This window comes from Rousettus aegyptiacus, unplaced genomic scaffold (assembly GCF_014176215.1).
Source record: "Rousettus aegyptiacus isolate mRouAeg1 unplaced genomic scaffold, mRouAeg1.p scaffold_m13_p_7, whole genome shotgun sequence".
Classification (NCBI taxonomy): domain Eukaryota; kingdom Metazoa; phylum Chordata; class Mammalia; order Chiroptera; family Pteropodidae; genus Rousettus; species Rousettus aegyptiacus.
In genome coordinates, this window is record NW_023416310.1 from 94930022 (window position 1) to 94955513 (window position 25492).

The window sequence follows — 25492 nt, forward strand, 5'->3', positions numbered from 1 at the left end:
TGCAACCAGGGCAGAGAACCATTGTTCTAGAGCAGGGGTTGGCAAACTCTTTCTGTAAAAGGACAGGCAGTAAATCTTTCAGGCTTTGTGGGCCAATACGGTCTTTGCAATTACTCATCTTTGCATTGTAGCATAAAAGCAGCAATAGACAATATGTAAACAAATTAGTGTGTCTGTGTTCCATTAAAACTCTACTACAAAAAGCAGGTAGGTAGTGGGCTGGATTTGACCCAAGGGCCACAGACAGCAAACCCATGTTCTAGAGAGTTAATTTTAAGAACCGGTAAATCCTATTATCTTCTATTAGTTTTTGCTTTGATATGCAACTAATTCCAAATGATCTATGAGCTTTTCAAGGATCATAAGAAAAATAACATTTAATAGTTGAAAGTGGGCTCTTATGTCCTCTACTTCCAAGCCATCTGAGGAAGCATATGTAGGGGCTCCAGGAAAGGGTAAACAAAAGAGCAAGTAGGTCTCCTGGGCCGGACAATTGTTCAAGGGATGTATAATGTTATTTTGTTTTCATGTGGCTAACAGACAGCCTCAACGAGCCAGTGGTGCTATACCACCCAGGGCGCCCTGATTTCTATTGGCCAAATGAGATTTTGCTGAGGAATGACTGGTCTCAGGGAAATCCAGACAGAATCAGAAGGGCCAGGGTATTGTGGGTCATGCTGGAACTGTTATTACTTGGAGTAACCAAGTCCGGCTTCCCTTGGGGCAAGAGGAGCCCATGGATGGAGGGCAACCTATACCAGGGCCAAGCATCTAGAACTTCTAGTCTTGGATCCATGAAAACTGAAGAGAAGAAGGCTTAAATGGTCTACCACACAGAGTGATCAGAGTACATAATTATCCAGAATTTGTTGCCAGGGTGCAGTTTAAATGACATTCTCTGTTCTTCTAGTAGCCAAGAGATGATGGCCGGGTGGGAGAAAACTGGGAAAATGGGAGAAAATGAAGTGGGTCTGCTGGGAATAAAAGAAAGAAGAGCCTTTAGAACTCATCAGCTCCAACAGAAAACAGCTCTTCCTGTGTATTTATCCTCAAAGTCAGAATAAAGCTCAGAACAAGGAACACATTTTGTGATCTGGCTAAGCCAAGTCTGTGTATTGGTCAGCAAAGGTCAAATACCCAACATGCAACTTTCTGAGGAGGAAAGTAAAACAAAAAATTTTTACTTATTTATTTTTTTAAAACAGCCCAAACCCCACACTGACAGGTAAACAGAACCTGCCATAACATGGAAGGTAAAAGGAGAATCCAGTTGACATTAGCCAGGGTCATTGTCCCTTGAGGACAGGGCAGAGCAGGTGAGGAGAGAGCAGAGAGATTGAGGATTGCGAAAAATAAGGTGAGGGTAAGATCATCTTAGGCAAGGATCCTGTAGCTGGATTTTCATAAAGGTTATTTATTAACCTCATTAAATAAAAGGAATGAGATAAAATAGGGGCAAGCCAGAAAAACCAAACGGGGCCTCTGGAAGGAAGAAAGCAGAGGGAATGGTCTCAGGTACCCAAGATTATTATTTAAGGGGAGTAATTTTACACTAACACCAGGCTTTTAGAAGTGAATAATGAAGTGACAATAAAACAGTATATCAATAATGATGATGATAATAATAATAATAACTAAGGTCAGGAAAGGGCCTTGCTTTTCTCTCAAATTAACACAGGTGACTGACAGCCTCTGAGAGGGTCTTTTCTCTTGAGACCTCCTTCTACACCCTTAGGATGTGCACAAAAAATGGAAGGGATGACAGAAGGGGGGCCTTTTTAAAGGGATCATTTCTGTTCCCCAGGACTGGGACTGCCAACTAAAATACAAGATACCTAGTTAAATTTGAATTTCAGATCAACAAGGAATACTTTTTTTTTTTTTAGTATAAGTATGTCCCAAATACTACACGGGACATATTTAAACTAAAAAAAATAAAATAAAATATAATAAAATAAATCACTTGTTTACCTACAATTCGAATATACTGGGTACTTTGTATTTTAATTTTATTTGCTAAATCTGGCACCCTACCCAGGAGAAAATCTTATATTTTAAAAAGTCCGTCAGCCCAAAAAGTTCAGTGTCCCATGCCATACTCCTTCTCAAAAGCCTTGAGCAGTTTGCTTTAGGTAAGGTTCCTACCTAAACAGCTCCTCTTGGCACAGAGGCTGTGTTTGTAGGCTTTGGCTCTGACTAAAAATAAAAAAAATCTCCATCAAGCATCTTTGGTTCTTAGGCTCCCTAGCTGCCTTTTCTCCACAGTGCCTCTCAACACTGGGCACAGAGAGCCTCAGGTGCCTTCGGCTGCTCCTGTGACAGGCCCGTTCAGACCTCAGCTGGGCCTTCAAGGGCAAGAACAAGTTTGGAACCTTTTGCTAGTTCATTTTTAATTTTCGCCTCTGAGCATGGCATGAGGCCAGGAAAGTACTCAGAAGAGTTTCCCTCAAATGTCCTTGCCAGCCTTGCAAAATGACAACCCACTCTTCATTGCATGACACTACAAGAAAGTGGGGCCAGCTAGACTGGCAGACTGCAGTGACTTGATCATTTAAGCACAACTTCTAGGGGTTTCTGTGCAAATGCAAGTTATAGGTTTGGACTGGGAGCTATAGCGAAAGGGAAGTGTGAAGGGAATGTTCACCTAGTACCCTTTATCTGCTGTGCTGTGAAAGGCATCTTCATTCCTGAGCTTGAACTAACAAGCACTGAAGATGCTTTGAAGAGGGAACGTTATATAGAAGAGGAGACATTATGTGAAAATTCATGAGACCATTCATTAGGTCTAATTAAGTACTTATATTAAACTTCTCTGGCCACCGAAGGAAATCTGAAGTTCATGTTCCAGAAGCGGATTTGGGAGAAGGCCCTACTGGACTTGAATAATAATGGGTATATGCCCTCACCTCTTGGCTGTATACTACAACAGGAGTTTGGGGATTTTAGCCCTGTTGGCTAGCTCTGATGGGCTACCTCCCCAGTACTGTCCCTACCCTTTCTCACCTTCGCATATGTATTTAGCTCAGTGAAAGCCAACTGCAAGCTCTACTTGGCCTTTCCTATTTCAAAATGGCAGCTTCTCGAAGGCTGTCGAACAGCATTGTTCAAATGGTATTATTCCACTAATGGCCAAAGTGGGCAGTACTGAGTAGCCATGACTCCAAACATACCAGGTGAGCAGATTCTATTGCCATTGCCCTCTGCCAACCTGGAAATTTAAGGGAGATGGAAAAAAGTAGCTAGAGAGAGAAAAAAAAAAAAAAAAGAACCTGGATATATCTTGGGAGGTGGAAAGGAGTGGAGAAGTAGAGATACTGGACAGGCAACAGGGCCTCAAACCTCAGAGAGGCAAAAAAGCAAATATACTTAAAGCAGAGTACATTTCAGGTTTGTAGTTGAATGACTCTACTATCCTGAGTCCCCTAACGCATTCTGTCCAAGGGGCCAATGTTTTGAAGATTTTACTCCCTTTTGATCAAAATGAAGGAGCCACATTCTTCTAATGACCAAATCTCTGTTATGAGGAAGTGAGGCATTTTGGAAGGTGACACTCTCTCATAACTATAGTTTGCTCAGGTTCAGGTACTCATGGGACAATCAGTGATCTAACCAGAACAACCCATGCCATAAAGTTCTAGAAAGTTAATGTCTCCCAAAGCACACAAAATATGTCTGAGAAAAATTGGGAAATAATTTGAGTGTCACTCCCAGGGTGAAGGTAAAAGAATACAGCGAAAAACCCTCTTTCTCATATTCCAGGACAAAGATAGAAAGAAAACCTAGAAGAGCAAGGCCAGGCTTTGGGGCTAAGAGTTGCATGGAAACTCGAATTTGAGGCCACCCATATGTTTGGAGGAAAGAGTGCTGGGTTGAGGAAAAGAAGTCCTGAATTCTGACTTGGCTCTCATTTAGTCATGTGACTGTGTTCAAGTCACATCTCTGTGCCTTAGTTTTCTCTCTATAATAAGGGTCAGGCCATTTCTCCTCTCACTCTCATATGAGGATAGAATGAAATAATAGATATAAAAGTGCCTGGAGCAGACTAAAGTTATGTATGTGTATGTGTGTGTGTGTGTGTGTGTGTGTGTGCGCGCGTGCGCACGCACACACACACACACACGCACACATATATATAAGTGGCATAGGGTTTTCTTTTTTTAAAAGTGAGACTCAGCTTCATAAATTATTTAAGTCTCTCTGCTGGATCCACCCCTTAGGAAAAAACCAGTTATGAGAAAAAGATGGACAGGAAAATACTTCCAAGACCCAAAATGCTAATGATGTTTACAATTGGGCTCTACATTTCGATTTTCTGAAAGCAGAGACTAAGTTCGAGAAATACACATGCTCAGGACCTAACAGCAGAGGGATTCTGCAGGGTCTTTATTAATTCTTTCCCTGGATTTAAACAGCTTCTTTTCTCAAAGAACTCAAGTGCAAAGAATTAAGTCTGCACTTCATCAAAGCAGGGAAAACTATAGCATAGCCCTTAGGGAGTGGAGATAGGTCAACCCTCAGAAAGAGGTGCTGCCTGTTCCCATGAGAGCTAGGGAGACATGGAGACAGAAGCAGCACTGAGGGTTCCTGGGAGTACATGAGTTGCTATGAACTATTTCAAGAGAAAGCGCTTCGTATCTTGATCCCTTATTCTGTGTTATATTTGCCTTTCTCTCAGTGGTCTGGTGTCAGCAACTAGGTGTCAGTGCTCATGGCCGATAGCCCAATCCCACAAGTAAACGTTGCCTGATGCTACCTGATAAAAACAAGGGAAGAAAAGGCCAGTATGTGTCTCGGCACTGTTCCTCTGATATTATCTTATACCAAAGCACAGGGAGCTCCATGATTCAGAGAGTGAGCCAAATAGGAGCCTGCTCAGGAACTGCTCTTTCCCCAAACTCTTGGCATCACAGATTATTAATTCAGAAACTGAAGCAAGGGTTCAGAAGGCCGTGGAAAATGCCATGGTTCATGCAGATGGCCCCTCCCAGCTTTGACTCTTATTCTGGAGTGACAGGAGGGCAGGGGCTTGTCCCCCATTGTCCCTGAACAGCTTTGGATAAACAGGACCAGATTGGTCATTATCCGTGATTTTACCTGGTGTCTTCACGAACCGCTTCTTCTTGCCTGTCAAAAAGCAAGTGCAGGTTTGGATGGCAAGGAATAAAGTTGACGAGGAGGCTGAACACTGCATGAAGAGAGGACCAAGCCAATGAGAGAACAAAGGCAGCAACATAAAACCAAACAAACCCTGCAACAGACCTGATGGGGGATGAGTCGCTGGACGTGGATGAGGTGGGCATAGGGCTGGATGGCGCCGAGAACATGGGCCAAGATGGCGAGAGGGGTGAAGTTGGGCTTGGATTCGGGGGGCTGCAAGACATAACAATCAGAAAACTCATCAGCACACAGGGAAACCACAACGGGAGCACAGGAGGTTCATGGAAGGCCACATGATGGAGAGCTGGAGCAGACTAGAGCAGCACTGAAACCCAGGGTGTGTCGTCAGCGCCAAGTCACATTTCTCCAGGTCAAACCTCCGTGTCCTCCAAGTAACGCCTGTTCTGTAATTCGTCGGAGCATTAATGTGTCTCTTTGCCCTGCAAAACAACTGCTTTCTAGGTAAAAGGAGCTTCTTCAGTTGTGTCCATTGTTCTTTGGCCGTTGGTGAAAATGCCCATTCCTCATGTATATGAGTTCCCACACCAACAGCCTATCACCGGCCTCTGTTTGGGGCAGGGCTAGTTTATAGCCAGCCTTCAGCTTCCAGTGCTGTGTGAGGGTTTTAAAGTTGTGTCTCAGCAAAAATGACCATTTTTCTGGGCCGCACAGGCCATTCAGCCAGAAAACAATTTCCTGTTTACATTTTTAACTAAATGGGCTGTGTGCCCATTGGAGACTTGGAGAAGTACTACATTAGAAAAATGACAATGGGTGGAGGATGGGTCTGGACACACACCTCTTGGGAGAGGGCTTGCAATTATGGGGAGTGTGCAATTCCTCTGAGGTTTGCTTTCCAGGCCCGCTCTCTCGTTTCTCATGGATTCTGGGCATTTTGATGCTCAAGGAAAAACCCCCAAATGGGAGGCAGTAGAAAAAAGGAGAAATGGGAACCTTAAATCTGTCATTTTGTTTTTTTGATCAGTGGCTGATCAAAAGTTTGGAGAGGAAAAGTTGAAATTACTCATGAAAATACGATTTGATTTTAATTGCTCATGCTAGCTCTTTGACTAACTTTCAAAAATTACACAAACATCTTAACAGCTCTGTAAAATTCTATCAAGTCACAGAGAGCGCAAACACAAATGACTGAGAAAACCATGTGGGAACAACCTGGCCACATACCACCTGCAGGCCCTGAACCTCAGCCTATGGCTGGATCGTTTGGTCTAAGGACATTACAGAAGTGAAATGACAGCAATCCAATCCAGGGGACAGATTTTCTAAATATAGCAGGATTTAGCAAGAATGAGTAAATGTTCTACTTAATGGACATTCTCCATTCAGACATGAGACCCAACTATGGCCTCAATTACCTATGATTATAACACAAATTCCTATGGCAATATACAGTAAAAACCCATTCTGAGTTCATCAGATATCCTCAGACTAACTGAATGAAACATTTATTAAATGCCATTAAATGTATTATATTTCTATAATATAAATTCCATGAGGCAGGGAGTTTTGTCTGTTTTGTTTATGACTGTATCTCTAATGCCTAAAATAACGCCTATAGGTTATTCAGTGAATAATTACAAGTAAGCGATTAATAAATTTCATTTAGCCCACCCAATTCCCATTTCAGAGATATGAGGCTTGCCTGTAGGTATCCAGCCTGTAAGTGACAGGGCCAAGGTTCAGGCTCCTAACCCCCTGGCTCTAAGCCCAAGGCTCTTGCTGCTGCAGTGCACTGCCCCTGGGGTAGCAGGACTCGCTCTGTTCCTCAGTGCTGTGCCAAGCTTCTTCTCAGACCCAGCCATAGCACTAGAAGCCCTCTTAACCACTGATTTATGATTTCCCTTTAGATGCCCACCACATTTGCAAGGGAAGACGGGAATGCAGCATTAGACAGAGCCAATAAGACTCAACGCATTATAAATTGCAATAAAATCCCCAATCCTGTCTCCAGTCTTCTGTCTGGCAGATTCATCCCACGGATGGAATCCATATAATAGAAGAGATTAAATTAAAAGAGCATGACTGTCTTTTTTTTTTCCCATTAGGCCAGCAAAGACTAGTTATAGAGCATCTAGTATGATCAAGACGATAAGTGGAATACAACTTAGCATTTGCCAGTTCCTAACATTAAGAGCTTACAATGTATTTGGTAAGATAGGACAGATTAAAAAACAACTGTAACATAAGCTAGTAAGAGTCATCAGCTGAGGGATAAGTTACTCTTATTGGTTTAGAATCTGCTCCTACTTGACTTTGTCCCTGAGTAGTTGCTGCCTCATTACTACCATGCAGTTCTCCGTTTCTTCCATAGTTGCAGCTGGTAAGAAAGGCCCCACTTTGTCAGTCTTCCCACCACAATGCACCCCACTATGTAATGACCTAGCAGGCGGATGACTTCCCAACTGTAGCCCAGGCCAGGAACCTGAGTTCTGACCAGGGACAACTTGGAGGTTCAAAAGAGCAGCCCAGGCCCAGGGTCCTGGAATAATGTTTCTCTGGTCCGTGGTTAGCACAGGACAATTCACAAGTCCTTAAAACTTTTTTTTTTTTTTGAGCATTTTTTTTTTTTGGTCTTTTTAGTGGTTTTATAAGTAGAGACCACCTCAAGTTTCCTATTTCATCTGTACCAAGAATTATGCCTTTGGCTCAAGGCATAGCTGGGAACATAGTCTATGAACACAGTGTAGGTTCTGAATGTTTTCTCATGCCCTTGGATGGCTAAGTGGTTTCTGGCCACTAGTACAAGGCTGAAATGATCTGGGGGTGCGGTTAGAATGCAGGGCAGTCATAACGGTGATAGGAATTTATCCTTCAACCCCCACGTTAACTGCCACAGTGTTAACTGTAATTTTTAACTAATAGAATTTCATTTGTTTCCTTATATTATAGCCATAGCAATAACATATATTTGCTATAAAATGAATACAATTTAAAATTCATGGTATAATAAAAAAATACTCCAGGGTACTTTTATGATTTTTTAAAAACTACTGATGAAATTATACCTTTTATTTTTGCTTCAGAGTCATATCAAGAAAACTCAATATCAACAATGCCAGTGGATATTTTTATATACCATAATGACTGAGGCCTGCAGCAGCAGAATGACTAAACATAAATATGTTCCTCCAAGGAACAGAGAGCACGTTTTAAATTTTGATGCAACTCAGAGAATACACAGGTGAGAAATAAGGTGTACAGGGATGATAATGACCCAAGACTTTATATAATCTTATATGATCCTTTCCCTCCAGAAGTGTCTGATTAGAGGTTACTTAAAAATAACAGCAGTACCCCTAAAAAATCCAAAACAAAACAGACAGACAAAAAAAAAAATGGCCAGCTTTCCTATTGGCTCTGAAACCTCCAATATTGAATTCTGAAACTCTTTTCCCACTAATGAGGCCAAAGACAACAGGATAGGAGAAAATAATTTTATAACTACGATCTTAGCAGATGACCCCTGAAGGTCTCTCTGCAGCCTTCAGAGTCCAGCTGGGAGTTTCTGAGCTGAACATTCCAACACATTTTTTACCCTAAATATTCATGGGGTCCTACCAGGCCCCCACATCAATGCCCAACTATAGCAGCAGCTTAAACTTTAGCATGGAAGGAACATCTACTTGTCTGAATCGGATTCGAGTGGAAGGCTTACATCAGCTTTAGTTTGCTGGTCCATAGTGTCCTCAAAAGGAGTCGAATAGTCCCACTTAGTCTCTCTGACATTCACTGGACAGTGAAGAAATAACGGTTTAGGAAGATAAGGCTCGAAGGCCTGGAAGCATGCTGGGTTGTGGCTGACAGTTCAAGTACAGTATGTCGCAATATCGTAAGTCTGACACCCTTCTGCGGTGACTCACTTGAATGATGGAACATCTGCTGTACCAGCCAGGGCAAGCCTGCTTTACTGTGGACGGGGCTGCCCCACGGGCTCTCAGTTTGATCATGGATGTGGCAGACACTCTCTGGTCTGCACACCACAGTAGTTAAAACCTGAGCTGCTACAAGATGAGCAGCAAGCTGACTTTTAAGAATTAATCTAATTTTTTAAAAATTCTGGTACTCAAAATTTCAGATGGCCTTGTAGAAAACTGGAAAATACCAAAAAGCAAGAAAAGTAATAAAATCACACATGATTTATACCACTGATAATCACTTAATATCATGGCATATTTCCTCACTGTTTTGGGGGGGGGGGATAATACTACATACATAGCTAGTAGCCTTTTTTACTTAATAAAGCATTTTATGTCATAATAGCCTTTGACATCATATTTTTAAAGTAGCTACAGGGCGTTCTATTGTAGGGTATACCCAGATTTATGTGACGATTCTCTTATTATGTACGCATACATTATTATCCCCCTTTAGCAATTATAAATAGTGCTATAACTCATATCCTCGCTAAGGATCATTGCCTGTGTCTCCAATTGTTTCCTTAGCACAAATTCCTGGAAGTTAAATTAGTGGGTCAAAGGCTAGGAGTTTTTTTTTTTTTTTTTTTAAAGGGTCTTGATCTATCCCAGCAAATAGCTTTCAGAAAGGTTCTACTGAACTTGGTTCCCAATCACAGTGTAATGGTTGTCCCTCATCACTCACCGTGGCCCCACCAGATTGGACCATTATCACTAAAAAATCAGATGGACTCCCCCCTCCCCCCAGTTTACAAAGGTTACCTCAGATTCTTCTCTTTCCTAGCGTTTCCAACAATATAAAAAAAATGAATATAATTCCCTTCCCGTGTTCTGTTTCCATCTGGAAGCAATGTTAATTTTCCAAAGGGCATTCTGCCAAGAAGTTAGTGTGGGGAAGGAGACAAGCAGATGGATAGAGAGACAAACACATCCTGGGGATGTGAGACCCCTGGTCAAATGATGTGGCTGCTCTGAGAGAACCTGGGAGTGTCAGAAGGTTAGCTTAGTCTAGGGCTCTCAGAGATTGGCCTCAGTAAGAGGCATGAGGTGTATAAGTGAAGCCAAAGAGTCCTGAGCCAACAGTAAACTGTGGAGAAGTCACAAAACTGGTGTTTCCTCCTCTCTGCCCGGCAGTGGACTGTGACCTGCAGCCCAGGTTCCCTGTCGCAGATCTCAGGCCTGGGCTGGGTTGACTTTAATAATTCTCCCTTAGTTCCCCCACCTCCCTTCCTGATCAGACCTGGAACAGGGATGCTGCTATAAAATCTGAGGGGGGCTGCCTGCATATTTTTTTCTTTCCCTCTATAATGAGAGAGAAGAATCCATGAAAACCTGTAAAATTCAATCTAATCTAATCTCAAATTAGTGAATCCTTCTTCCTTGGAAAATATCCTTAAAGTACCACAAAAAGAGAAGGGACATCAAATTTCAGCTAGGAAAACAGGGCCAAAAGAAATACTGGTAAACTGGATAGTGGTGTGACATAAAAACTGATTTTTATTTGTTGAAAATGTGAACACATTTTCTTTACATGTGGCCTTTGAAGTTTTACAACATAAATCATATACAGGTTCCAACCTCCTGAGTTTTCGGTTTGTGTCCCACAACTTTAAACAGGAAAACCCCACATGCCCCCAAGTTGTACTGTTCTGTGTTCTTTTTGGACCCTTACTGTTGTACATTAGTATTTACAGATTCTTTCCCCTCATCTAATGTAATTTAATATGCATTTATATTTAGCCAATGACAGAGTCCTGATTCTTATTTTAAAGAGAGTAGCTGGTGAAACCCCCTGATGCTCTAATAATCATACATAGTTGCTTTTAAAATAACTTTTAAATAATTTGCGTTTAAAATAGTTCAACTAATCTAAGTACAATGACACTGTTTTCCAGCTTTAAAAATTTTCCTGAAGTATAAGTTACAAATAAATTTTAAATTCAGATGAACTTGGGTAAAAATGGCAAATAATTCCATGATTTAAATAAAATCCAAAATCTTAGAATAGTGCACGCACCTGTCATTGTTAAGTCTCCCCCAGTCAATCATCTGGCCATTCGCATGTAGAATAAAACAGAAATATGAGGTAGAGGGGAAACCTCTGGATTGGAAATAAAGATGCCTGGACATGAGTTACATTTCAACTGCTCACTGTACAGGGAAAAACCTCAAGGGAAAGGACTGCTAAGGTTAAATTGGGACAAATGCCTTTATGGTGCTTCACGGCACACAACGGTTACCGAGTGTAGTATTCTTTTTCTGTTAAACCTGAGTGTAGCCCTTGATCTTTTTCAATACCACGTATCAGGCACATCAGACCTGGTTCTTAAAATAAAATGTGTTTACTCTTCTTCAATTAAAAACATCCACCATATATTTGTAAGGAAACGCTGAGGCATTTTGAGGGCACCACAACGAGTCTACGTGGTAAAACTTGCTATTTCAAAAGATTCGAATGACTGCTGAGAAATCCCAGTACATCCTTACTATCTTAAACTGAGTGCAGTACAACTGTCATTTTCTATATAATGAAGATATCACGAAAACAAATTAATTCATCATAATTTAAAAAGAAAAGGAAAATAATAGTCTTACTAGATTCAATTTTCTACTGTCCTGAGGCATAACAGCCACTCTGACGCTAGGATATTTAAAAACTATTCTTAAAATAAAATCTGCAAGCAGGGAACTGTAACTGCCTCATGGGATTGAGAATGGGGAACTGGGTGCACAAGCATGGATTGGTCATTCGCTTTTTAATTTTATATTTGTTTATACTGTTTTAATTTTTTACATCATGAGCCAATATTATTTTATAACAGTGGAAAACTCTCCTATAAATGGTGCTAGGATAATCGGATACCTGCATGGAAAAAGTGACACTTGATCCCTTTTATCTGATATCATACCTAACAAATGATTTCCAGGTGGATTATAGATTTAAATGCGAAAGGCAAACAATAAAGGTTTTAGAAGAGAATAACTCTGGGAACTTGGGGTTAGGATTTACCCAACAGGGCATAAAAAGCAGTAATCATAAAAGAAAACACTGATATCCCTGTCTACATTAAAATTAAGAACTTTTATTCATCAAAAGACAAAATTAAAAGAGAATAAAAGACAGCCTACAACATATAAATAAACAAAGGGCTACACAAAGAACTCTCCTCCAGATAAGTAACAAAAAGATCAATGACCAAGTGGGAAATGGGCAAGAACTTGAACGGGGACTTTAGAAGAGAAAATGCCAAAGAAAAGGTGCTCAACCTTTCTCTAAGTCAGAAAACGTAGATTAAAACCACAGTGAGATGATCCTGCACACCTACCAGAATGACTAAATAGCTAACATCATAATGCTGAAAATACCAACTGTTTACAAGTGTTTACATCTGGAACTCGTATAGTTTGCTGGAGGAGGGATATAAATTGCTACTTCCACTGTGGACAATGGCTTGGCATTATCTAGCAAAGGTGAACATGTTATTCATTCTCTATGACTCAGCAATCCTATTTCTAGACATATACCCTAGAGCATAGTGTGTATGTGCATCATAAGACCTGTATGAGAATAAGTAAATTATCTGTAAAAGCAAAAACTGGAAACGACCCAGAAGTTCGGCAAAAGTAGAATGGAATTAGAATTTTAGTACTTTAACACAATGGTACACTCTACTATAGTGAAAATAAAGGCACTACAGCTACATTAATGGCTCCTGAAACCACTGGGCAAAGGAAGACAGACTTGAAATAACAGAACAAAATCATGTCTTTTGAGGATGCATACAGTTGATCCTTATTATTTGAATATTCCATGTTTGTGAATTCGCCTACTTGTTAAAATTTATTTGTAACTCTGGAATCAATACTCATGGTGTTTTCATAGTCATTTGCAGACACATGCAGAGGGATGAAAAATCTGAGTCACTCCGAGTCACCTGATACGCACATTCCCATCTGAGGGCAAATAAAGAGATGCTCTGCCTTCCTGTTTCAGCCCTCTAGCGTTCCCATGTGCAAGAAGGCTCTGAGGTGCCTTATGGAGAAAACACGTGTTTAATGAGCTTCATTCAGGCACGGACTATAGTGCTGTTGGTCATGAGTTCAATGTTAAGAAGTTGACAATGGTATTAAATAAGATGTCTTTAAACAGAAACACACATAAAAAAAGGTTATGTATTGACCAGTGGACAAAAATGTTGTGACTAGAGGCTCACAGGAACCTAACCCTATATTTCCCCTAGAAGCAATGATTTGGTATTCACTAATTCAGTGTTTGTGGTGACTTCACTGAACATAACTACTGCACCCAACAAATACCTGTATTTAAGGAGTAAAAATATATATAAGAAATTGATTACTGTAAATGTCAGATTAGTGGTTACCTTTGTGGGTGGAAGAAGATTATGAGAGGGAAAGAGATGGAGACACTTCTGGGTCCTGACAAGGTTGCACTTCTTAACTTTGCAGTGGTTACGTGGGTGCTTGCTAAATAACAATTTGTTAAGCTGTATATTTACATTACCTTTTATATAACAAAAAATATCTGCAGACCTATCTTAAAACATACTTATGGACAGTAAGTATATTAACATATTAACAGCATCCTCTGATGAGATTAAAGGTACTTTTTATTCTTTGTGATTTAAAGACATTTTCCACATTTTCTCGGTAATATATTACATTTATAACAAAAAATTAATAAATATTAATAGAAAAAATAACCTTTTTAATCACAAAAATGGCTACTTTTATTCTCTAGAGGCAGGATGTTTAATGGGGGCAAAATGACAGTTCAGTCTTTGTTGCACTAATCTGTGGTTTAGGTTGCATAATACAGTTGGCAGCTCTTAACTGTTTGGACTGTTTCTCTTCTTTTTCAGTCAAACAATCAACAAATATTTATTGAGCACCTTCCATGTGCAAGAAGTAAATTTTCCATCTTGCTCTCCTCGCTGAGAAATTAGGTTGGCTCTTTTTAGAGACTTTTTAATTTTGGTAAACTTATTACAGAAATCAACAGCATCTTCCTTTCACCTGGGCATGGGGAAGTTGAGGGATACATCTCCAATATCACACTCTTGAGTAAGCTGGACAACATGCTAACAACACTGGTTCAAAGTCATTGGCCATCTGGCAAACTTTTCTATATGGTCTGCTTTCAGGGACTATTTCCCATTCGGACTAGGAGGAGGAAAAAGAGAGAAAAGGATTTAATAAGAATCTAAATGTCCACTGCTAAAAACAAAGGAGTATCTAAAATTAGCAGTGGTGGCCCAAGGCATTTCAGCTTAAAAGTAACCCTGGGGAAAGGAGATTCCTTGAATAAGAACCCTAAAATATTTCGGTATGTTCAGAGCTTTCGACAACAGAAAAAGTGCTTCTGATAAAGATAATATCCAGGATGAAGATGTTTAAACTCTCACAATCGTACAAATCTTGGTCCGGATACCATGAAAGGCTATGAAGCAGAGAGGTAAGGAGAGGTGAACTTTGATGAAAAGGCCAACAGTTTCTGATTCTCTTTCCCTCCCTTGGACTAAGCAAATAGCTGACTTCCCTTTAATTCTAGTGTTTATTGGATAGTATAAATATATAGAAGATTGTTTCCGATCTGATTTCAACCAACTCAAAAATCTTCTCTACTCCATTTGTATCTTCCATGGCCAGGCTTGCTTCATCATGTCGCCATGGACAAAATCCACATTCACCCTATGACCATGCTACCTTCTACAATGGCTGGCTCAGCCTGCAGCAAAGAAATGCAATCTCACTAGACTTCATGGTGATTTTCTCCCCTTGTTCATTTGATTCTGAGGAGCTTATTGACTATTGGAAAAAACTCTAAATGATTTTCCAGCAAAGTCACCCTTTCCAGTGGGAAAAAAAGAGATTTTACATCTATGAATAGAAAATACACTGAAGAAAAATGATTTTTATATTCACCTCTAGTTCTTGTACTCTAAAAACAAACGCCCACTGAGAAGTCAATGAAAACAGACATGGGCAAATACCATTAGTTTTGATTCCACAAAATTAAAATTTCTGTTGTTTTCCAAATATGAGGTAGATACAAATTACTCTGGAAATCCTCACATTACTAGGCAAATTTACAGTGTAAATATGGTTTTCTACATAGATGCCTAACTAAAGAGGACCATTCTTCATGATCACTTCAAATGAGCATGCATTTCAAATGCGAATCTGTTCCTGTCATTTCACTGCTTTAAGCACTTTACTATCCCACCTTTGGTGCTAGGATGAAGACCAAGGCCTTCTTACTAATATAAGAACCTTCAGCCTGGCTTCTTTGCCTTTTACTGTTCTAATCCATCCCATTGCACATGGCTACATGAACCTTCTAAACACATAGCTTAATAAATACCTGTTGAATGAACAGCAATTCCCTGCTCATAAATTCCCTATTACCTACTGCATGTAGAATAAATTTCCTACTGTGGTACAGCGGTTCATTACCGCCACCTGTTTCCCCACTCTCCTACTTCTGGTTCATTTGCAGTAGTTTTTCTCCATCCCAAGTGATAAAGGTGGGTCCAAAGTCCTACCAATTTCATTGCAGGGACAGACATGTGATCCAGGCTGGCTACTCAAGTACGCCTTTCCCCTGGCCACAGTGATTGGATCAAGGATGAACATTTAACTGATCACAATTCATCCACTGAGCCTAGTACGTGAATGCTCTTCTTTTTGGATTCAAAACCTAAATGTACTGGCTTCAGGAGACAAGAGCTCCTTTTCCCATTATATGGCAAACATCTGTTTGCAAGTGAAGTTTTAAAAAATAAATAAAGAAGGGAAGAAGAGCCAAGTAAAATAATAATTTGGGCTCCTGGATCCAATTGCGTTGGAGGTTAGATCCACCCTGAGATTTCCCAAAATTATAAGTTTATAACTTCCACTTTTTCCTCAAGCTAGTTGGGTTTCTGTCATTTGAAAGTCTTTCACAATATGGTCCCAATGCTCTTCTTGTTCACATTATTTGTCTTCATGTCCTCGGTGCCCTCCAAGTCAGCAACATTTTTCTTAAAGGGCCGATATTAAATATTTTAAACTTTGTGAACCAAGAGAAAAAACTGAGGCTGTTTATGAGCAAAGTTCCTAAAAAAGCTTCAGAAGCTGGTCCACTTGTGCCATCTGTTATAAGGGAAACTAGAAACCACCTGTCTGTCTGCCTGAGCTCTGCTCTTATCAAGGAAGTTGTAATTACCTCTTTGGTGCAGGATTTGAATCATTACAGTAAATCCCTTATTCAGCACATACTGTTTTAGGAAGGCGTTCTGACCCCGAAAACCCAGGTTTTTCTCCCCTTGCTCCATAAAGATGCAGTAAAACCTCAGCTATTCAGAGCCTGGCAGAGTGAGTTGTGCTTTAAGCCTTGTTTGTGACTCAATAATAAATATTTACTGAACGAATATTTGCTGCGCACCTACTACGTGGCAGGTGCTGCTGCAGACACTGCGAACAGAACAGGAAAAAGCGAAACGAAGCTTCTGCTCTCGTGCAGGTTATTCAAGTATAGTGAACTGCAAGGGAAGATGTGAGAACACAGACTGTGTAGAGGAAAAAATATCGGAGCTTTTATTCGCATATTTTATTTGATCCTTGCAAGATTTGTATTTTATATATGTTTTCTGATGTGCATAATATAACCATTAGTAAGGTACCTATTTATACTTTATAAAAAAGTAAATAAAAACAACAAATACATTAAAAATTAAAAAGGGATATATCTTTTGACCCAGTAATTGCATTTCTGGGTATTGATCCAAAGAAAATCGAAACAATAATTTGTAAAGATCTATGCACCCTTATGTTCATGGCAGCACAATTTATAATAGCCAAGATATGGAAGCAACCTAAATGCGCATCAACAGATGACTGGATCAAGAAGTTATGGTTCATATATACAATGGAATATTACTCAGCCATTAAAAAAAATGAAATCCTACCATTCACAACGACATGGATGGACCTAGAGGTTATTATGCTGCGTGAAATAGTCAGATAGAGAAAGATAAATACCATATGATTTCACTTATACGTGGAATCTAAGGAACAAAAAGAACGAACTAATCAAAAACAGACTTACAAATACAGAGGGGAATCTGGTGATGACTAGAGGGGAGGGAGGCTGAGGGCTGGGAGAATGGGGTGAAGGGTTAAAGAAGTACAAATTAGTAGTTGATAGATGGGCACGGGGATGGGGAGCGCGGCATAGGGAACGCAGTTAGCGTTAATGTAAAGGCTACGTGGAGAGCCAGAGGAGAGAAAGAGCAATCAGGGGGATAGTTTATAAACTATATAAATGTCTAACAAATCTACTGTATACTTGAAACTAATAATGAAATAAAATTTAAAATGAAAAATAAATTTATCTTTTAAATCAATTGTCTCCAAAGTAGAGGTACACACATCTCGAGAGAGAATGCAAGATGATCCCCTGGGATCGGGAAAGAAATAATAGTGTATTTTATAGGTGAAAAGAAAAAAAAAAATTTTTTTTTTTTTACATAGAAACAATAAAAAAGTAATTAAGCTTGGAAAAAACAAACAAACAAACACATATTAGAGGTACATGCTCCAAATATTTTTCTGATAATACTTTAGTGATCAAAAACTGTTCTCCTTCTCTCTCATGCTCTCTGCCCCTCTGTGTGTGTGTAACAGACAAATGACAAGTAAATAACCAAATAAGATCACTGTAGGTGGTATTAAGAGCTGTGGAACAGGGTGATGTGAAAGCAAATGCCTGAGTGGGAAAGGGAGGGTGGGGGTGGTCTAGGGTCTGTGGATGGGCTCGCTTTTTTCAGGAGTAATATCTGAGGTGAGCCCTCAACAAAGTAGAGTGCTCAGAGCTCATTTTCTTAAATGCCAGTGCATCTTTTTATTTTTATTTTAAATATCTGGGACTAAAACAAAAATTAAGGCCCATTTCCTCCTAAGCTCCCTCACAGTCTTTTTACTTAATCATAGTGCTTTTTCCCAGAATGGAGTGTGGACTTAATGGAAAGGGTTCTATTTTGAAGGGAAAAAATGATTGGAAGATCAGTAATAAATGCTGTCCTGGTTGTAGCACAATTCCCAGTAGTGGCTGGTGACGGCAAAACGTACTTTTCTTACAAGAAATTGTTTCCTGGTAAAGCTAAAAAGTCATCCTGCTCGGAGAAACAGATGTTCGCCTTTTTGGTGACAACTCTATGAGCCCTTAAAAAAGTGTCTTGCTTGTTCCTTTCAGAAGAAAGGAATTAGATAAGCCACAAACAAACAAACAAACAAACAACATGGAGGCTGCTCTTCTTCGTGCCGGCTGCCACATCTCCAGGTCTCTACAGACCAAATCTGGGGTCAAATAACCCCGTTATCACACTTTCATTTTCTAGGTCACTCTGACTTTCACTATCCGAAGTATAACATCTCTGAAGTTTTACGCACTCTTTGTCAGTATATTTGTGTCAATTCACTTACAAAGACATTCAGTATTATAAGCCCATTCAGTTCCATTCAGAAATTACCAGTCTATATTTTCAAATACACCCATCTAAAATGTGAGGACAAGCCTTCTACAATGTCATCCCCCGATGCCCACACCATGTCTCTGTCAGCTTTTCCTTCTTATTGTCACCCAAGTTCTGCATCTACTTAACCTTCTGTCATTCTCCCAGGAAACTATGGAAAGGAAAATCCTCCTGAGGGAAGAATACTGCAAATTACAATTTAGCAAATTACAAAAAGCGAAAGGAAATAAAATCTGGTGTACAGCTGGGCTGAGGCCTAAAAAACTATTTTTAAAATGCTGTCCCCACACCCCTCCTCCCCCAATCCTGGTAACCCTAAAAAGCAAGCAGAAATGGGAACCCCTGAGCCCGGTTTCTGGAGGGCTCCAAATCAGCTCTAGAAATTACTGGATAATGTGAACACACCAAGTGCTTAGCAGCAAAACACCTTTGTGATTATTCTGTTCCTTTAAAGTTTTGGATTTATTTGCATGGATTTTCTTATTATTTTTGGCTCAGCAAATACATGTAAACTTATCCACTGAATTAACAAACTCTCAGTGCTAATCTGTGATTTGGTCAAAAGAACTGAAGGAGTTCTGAGAAGGATCAGTTTAAGCTGGAACACTCTGAAGAAGTTTCCCTTGAGTTGGAGTGTTCCCATTTCCCATTTCAGGTTTAAAATTAAGGGTGCTGTGGTCATCCTTGCAGCTGGGACAGGAGAGTCAATGTCAAGGGCAAAATGATCCCCCAATCTGCTGAGATAATATGTAGCAATGGCACAAAACCGCGCCTCTAAAAGAACAGCTTCCACTGGTAGAGAGTGATTATGACATGTCAGGCTCTGGGCCGAGCATTTTTTGCCACTGACTCGTCCCAATAACCCTGTGAGGGCTGGCTGCTGATTCTGGAGAGGAGTAAGCAGAAAGTTGGAAAAGGTGAGTAATTTTCTAAGAGTCAGAAAGTGGTGGTGCCGGGACTGAGCGGAGGCAGCTGATTCCGTAACTTGGGACTCTCGTGAACGCCTGCGCCCAGTGCTGTTCTCTGGCCTTGCCTCCGAGGCTCCCTAACGAGTGTCTAGCATGCATACATCAGAGGCCTGGTGGACAGGCCGGGCAAACAAAGCGAGCCAACTTAAAGGGGATTTGCCTGAAGTGCCCTAGAACTTTGTGAAATAGGTAAAAATCCAGTTCCAAGATCTCATAAATACACTTTAAGAGAAAACTTAAAAAATGGTTTGGAAGCTTCTCATTACTTTCATGGGCTGTCTATTTTCAGAGAATACCTGTCATAGTAAATAAACTGACTTCTAAATTAAAACAATATCCTTAAGGATAGTGACTTAACAGTTAATTGCAGGAGTCTGGGGTCAGACAGCCTTCCAATACTGGTTGGAATAGCGGTTCTGCCACTTACTGGCTAGCTGTATGACCTTGGGCAACTTCTGTGTCCTTTATTGTCCTCCCCTGCTTAAAATGGGGATGATTAATAATACTTGTGAGAATTAAAGATCATACATGTAATATACTAAGTATATTAAAGCTAATAGACAGTAAGTGTTCACTAAGTGGTAGCTGTTATGAGTAGTATATGCTTGATTTGTCTTTAAAAAACGGTTCTTCTATTTTAAAATGAAAAGTGGCCTTAAGGACATGGTACTTACACCATCTTTAAGTCCTAAGGCACTGATCGAAACAGAAGTGAAAATGAAGAGAAAAGAGCACCATCACCTTACCAAAAAAAGAAAGAGAAAAAGTAATAGGCCTCGAGGGCTTTCGTCCAGGATAATTCCCCCCGCTTAGCACGGCCCTGTTACTTGTGTCTGCACAGCAAAGCCCCCAATGGAAAACACAAAGAGGCAAGTTCATAGGTGCTCAGGTTGTATTACCAGTGGCAGATAGGTACTCAGGTATCAAATAACCTGTTCCTGCAGCCCAGAATTTCATGTTCAAGTGGAGGTGTCAATACTGAGCTCTGGATCTTAATTAAGCCCCGGTCTCTTTTTTCAGGGCAGGCCATGAGGAGTTGTCTGATTTTCCATTGGCTGTCAGAGAAAACTGGTGGTGTCACGGGAATGCTGGATGTTGCAGAAAATGGGCCTGGGAAGATGGGAGAACAGGCACTGCCTAGGAGCCCACGCTCATTCTGGGTGTGTCAGTGGAGGGGCTCTGAATTCCAGGGTGCTCCTGTGGACAGCTTCCTGAGAAGCCCACCTGGAGAGGGCAGGTTGGGGGACAGAGTCGCGGGGTAATACTTCTTCCTTGGGGTGGGTCTTCTTCCAAGGAAGACTCCACGCTCTTAAAAGCAGCACTGCACAGGTTTTATACAGATGCTACAGGAATGACGTTGCTCATTCTTAAAATATCCTGTAAGGTGAGCAGCAAAGACCTGCCAGAACTAAGTGGACTAGGAAGGCTGGGCTGGATCCTTGGACATTAGGATTCAATAAGTTGCTGAATTTCTTGGGGTGACAGGTGGGCTATTGCAACAGCTTCCTTCCTGTCTTTTGCTTCTAAGCCATGGGCCTGTCAACATCTAACTTCCCCTCTCCCTGTCCTCACTTCTGCCAATAGACTACGTACTGGTTCTTTAAACAGTGGGGGCTCTTTTAGGAAGGCAGGCCTAGAGAAGACATTGAGAAACTTCCCACAGGAAATGCAAAGTCAGGTGGGAAGAGCAAGGGCCATAGCAGGTAAAATGACGGTGGGAATCCTTATGATTCCACCTCACTTTCCTCATCTGAAAACCAGAGAAAATATTACCCCAAAGGGCCTTTGTGAGGACAGTATGAGTTGGCATATCTGAAGGGCTGGACACCATTTCTGGCAGGCACACAGAAAGTGTGCCAGATAGCAAGTGTTGATACTTATTGAATTTGATAAACTAGTAAAGGAAAGGAATCAATAACAATGCAAAACTAATCAGGAAGAAAAATGCCAGGCACCTGTTTAATTCAAATATTCAAAGCCAGCTTACTTTTTCTCCCCCTCTCCCCCACCTCATTTTTGATATAAAATAAAACAAGAACAACAAAAAAACAAAGGGAGGGATGTCCCATAATATATATTTTATGCATATTTATTTTCTAAAATATATAAATAAAATTTATTGTTTCTCTTTGTAGCCATTTGTTCCAATTTGTATTAATGTAGAAAACAAACAATAATAGGCAAAAATGCAAACTAAACAACCCTCCTTCCCAAAATTAAAAACAGAACTACCATATGATCCAGCAACTCTACTTCCGGGTATTTTTCCACAGAAAACGAAAACATTATTTCAAAAAGACAGTTAGCTGCACCTCCATGTTCATTGCAGCATTATTTATAATAACCAAGACATGGAAACAACCTAAGTGTCCATCAACAGATGGATGGATAAAGGAGAGATGGTATATTTATACATTGGAATATTAATTGGCCATAAAAAAGAATGAAACCTTGCCATTTATAACAACATGGATGGACCTTGAGGGCTTTATGCTAAATGAAAGAAGTCAGACAGAGAAAGACAAATATTCTATGCTCTCACTTATATGTGAAATAGTAAAAGAAAAGAAAAGAAAAGGAAAGAAAAGAAAAGAAAAGAAAAGAAAAGAAAAGAAAAGAAAAGAAAAGAAAAAAAAAAAGCTGAGTTCATAAATACAGAGAACGATTGGTGGTTGCCAGAGGTGGGAGCTGGGGGGTGGGTTGGCGAAATGGGTGAAGGGAGTCAAAAGGTACAAACTTCCAGCTATAAAATAAAGAAGTTACAGAGATGTAATATACACCATGGTGACTGTAGTTAATATTACCGTATGCGTATTTAAAAATTACTAAGAGAATAGATCTCCCAAAAAATATTCTCACAAGAAAAAAAAATTGTAACTATGTATAGTGACAGATGTTAACTAGAGTTATTGTGATCATTTCACAATATATACAAAATTGAACCATTATGTTGTATGCCTGAAACTAACATGCGTCCAATTATACCTCAATTAAAAAAAAAAAAAACTAAACAAACCATCGATATTCCCACCTTAAACTACCACTGTTAACATGTTGATGATTGTTTCAAGGATACATATACATGTCCTATGTGTACATATACATCCATATGCATTTTGTTTGGTGCATTAAAATGGCACTATAATTAATATAATTTTTATTCTGCTTTTTTCAACAAAGTAGTTAATTATGAATATATTCCTATGCCAATAAAATTTATCAACAACATAATTTTTAATAGTTGCATTGCAGTTTGTGGCTGTGTGATAATTACCAAATCATCACCAATGGTGGACATTTCTTTCTTTCTTTTTTTTTTTTTTGCTATTATGAATAATACTGGGATAAAAGTCCATCTACCTTTGCATATATCTGTAATTATTTCCTCATGATGAATACTAGAAATGCAATTGTTGAGTCAAAGGGTAAGCCCATTTTAAGGCTTCTGACCCAAATTTCCACACTGCTCCCAAGAAAGGTCACGCTGTTTTATAACCCCAACCACTGTGGGGCAATTTGGCCTCACACATGTTCCTTCTACCCCGCCCTCTTCAGTCCCTTGGGTATATGGACTTTTTTGCTTCTGTTGAATTGGCCAACCCAGACTGCTAAGACAAAAGTGGGGCTGACTTAATCCAGGTTCAAACCACTCCCCCAAAATAAATGGGAGCTCCCAGGGGAGGCTGCTCTGAACCACTGCAGTGTCTCGGAACAAGGGGCTTGGTGAGAGAAAGGAGGGTGAGGTTTGTTCTTCCTCAACCTCTTCCCTTGATTTGAGAATCACTGGCTTCCTCTAGTCCATCAATCAGCAAGCCAACTCTGCACCCTGAATTACAGCAAGAGGATGAATGAGCTTAAAGTAGGGACACACATACCGAGCACAAACACACGCACAGACACCGCCTTCACACCTCCAGCTACGACGCTGAAGACACTCGTGGCAGGTAGAATGTCCTTCCATAACCCTCATGGAATCAAGGGGGGAATGTTCCTTACCCGTTCCTCTTTTAGAAGAGAGAAAAGAGTATGCGATAATAAATTAATGTGGATTGGAGACTCGAATATTTGTAATGACTTTTTCCATTTCGGCTAAATAAAGAAAGGCATTCTTTACCCCACAGTGAGCAGGAAGGGACAGCTGGCATTTTGGAGGTGGCAAATTCCTCCTGAAAGATCAATGTTGGCTCTGTATTTGATAGGCTGATCTGGTCTAAGGTTTACTTGTTGAAACAGATAATGTAATATTCAGACCATGAGCATGTACACACATGCACCTTTTCCCTTAACCCTTTTCCTCTGTGAAACTTTCAGAATATGAATGCCTTATGCCTTTATTCCAGAATTGGAGTTTCTGACCAGGGCAAAGGGACTTCAAACAATGTGGCTACCATAGGGAAAGGAAGAGAAGCAGAACAATCGTTAAGAATTATAGATTATCCATAATTCTACTGAAACTAAGAAAATGGAATCCTCCCTAAGTCCCTTCTACCATTCCCCCATCGGGATCTATGGCTGCTTAAAAGGACAACAGGGAGAAGTTCGTTTTGACATCTGCAGGGAGCAGGGTCACTCTGGGAAGCCTCGAGGCTTGCCCTGGCATCTGCAGACCTCTGAGGGAAACCTGGGAGTGGGTGAAGGAAGCCGTCTCCCTGGTTTGCCTTGGCCCATAGCCAGAGGTGGTGAGCAGCGGGGGAGTTTCCACTGTGGATGCTGCTGCTGCTTTCTGGGTAACGCACAGAATGTGTGGGCAGGGAAGAGCTCGAGAAATGAGTTGTCTGGGGCCTACTCATTCTGCAAGTTGCTCCCCAGCGGATGACAGATGGAGGTGAGTTTTGCAACTGCTCAGGATGGGGTAAACTCCCGGTGTGTTAGCACCAAAGCCCAGGGCCTTGTGCCCGAGAATAGTAGCTGAGATGAATTAACAGTAGTAATAGTTAACGCTGACTGTGGGCTCATTAAAAAAGCAGACCCCAGAGTGCTTTGCTCTCATCATCTCCTCAGCCCCCACAACAAGCCCAGCAGATGAGACCTTATATATCTGGTGTTCTGGAAAAACAGAAACCCTGGGCCTACACCAACCGACCTGCTGGCCCTCATCTCCGCAAGTCCTCGGCCAAGCACTATGTTTACACAAGTTCTGCGAGGTTATGTTGCCGCCAGGAATAGTCCAAATCCCCCTACAGGCCTTATCTGGGAAAAGGAATTGGCTTATTTGCCACTTTAAAATGACATGAGGCATAAGGAGAATAACTTTAAAATCAAAGTAGCCAACCTGCTGCCAAGGCGTGGAGTTTAGGTGGAGTCAACAAAACTAGATGACCATGGGCCTCCTGTCAGGGTGCTTAGCAACTGGTAGCATCAGTTTACCACAGAACCTGTGTTATAAAGGATCAGATGGACTATGATTAAGCGAGGACTATATCTTTAAAAAAAATAGTTTTCTTGACATGATTTATGGAAATTACTATTAACCTAGGCTCCGTTTGAGAATGAAGTGGCTAAAGATAGAGGGAATATTTACCTAAGAACTGGCACAGCCAGGCCACCATACAGAGAGTGCAAATGATTTGTCTCTATTTCCAGGAAACTTTGGGACATTGTGGCCTGATACATTTGGTGATGAGTATATAAAATTCAAATGTGAATTATATCCTAGGCCAATCACCTAAGGTGGATGAGAACTTATCTTGTACATCTTCTGTGTTAATGACAGGTTTTAGATAAAAGAATTCTTAGCTCATTAATGAACCAAGTTTAATTTAATTTAATTTTTAAAAAATTGAAATGGATTCATTCAATGAACATTTATGAAGCATCTACTCTGAGCCAGGCCTTGTCCTAGGTGCTGGGGACCCTGTGATAGGCAAGACAGGACAGGCCTTACTCGCATGGGGCTTGC

General features: G+C 40.5%; 1 protein-coding gene across 3 annotated transcripts in view; it reads right to left on the minus strand.

Moving 5' to 3' along the window:
* ARHGAP26 (Rho GTPase activating protein 26) overlaps positions 1-25492 on the minus strand; it is a 384667-nt gene that overhangs the window by 16016 nt on the left and 343159 nt on the right. For 2 of the 3 annotated variants that reach the window (XR_001594606.2, XM_016126539.2), the window contains exon 21: positions 5260-5370. The exons of the other annotated variant lie outside the window; for it this stretch is intronic. Coding sequence is in view for 1 of the 2 variants with exons in the window: in XM_016126539.2 (XP_015982025.1) it covers positions 5260-5370 (111 nt within the window). In the remaining variant the exon portion in view is untranslated. The remainder of the gene's footprint in view (positions 1-5259; positions 5371-25492) is intronic. 3 annotated transcript variants of the gene reach the window in all.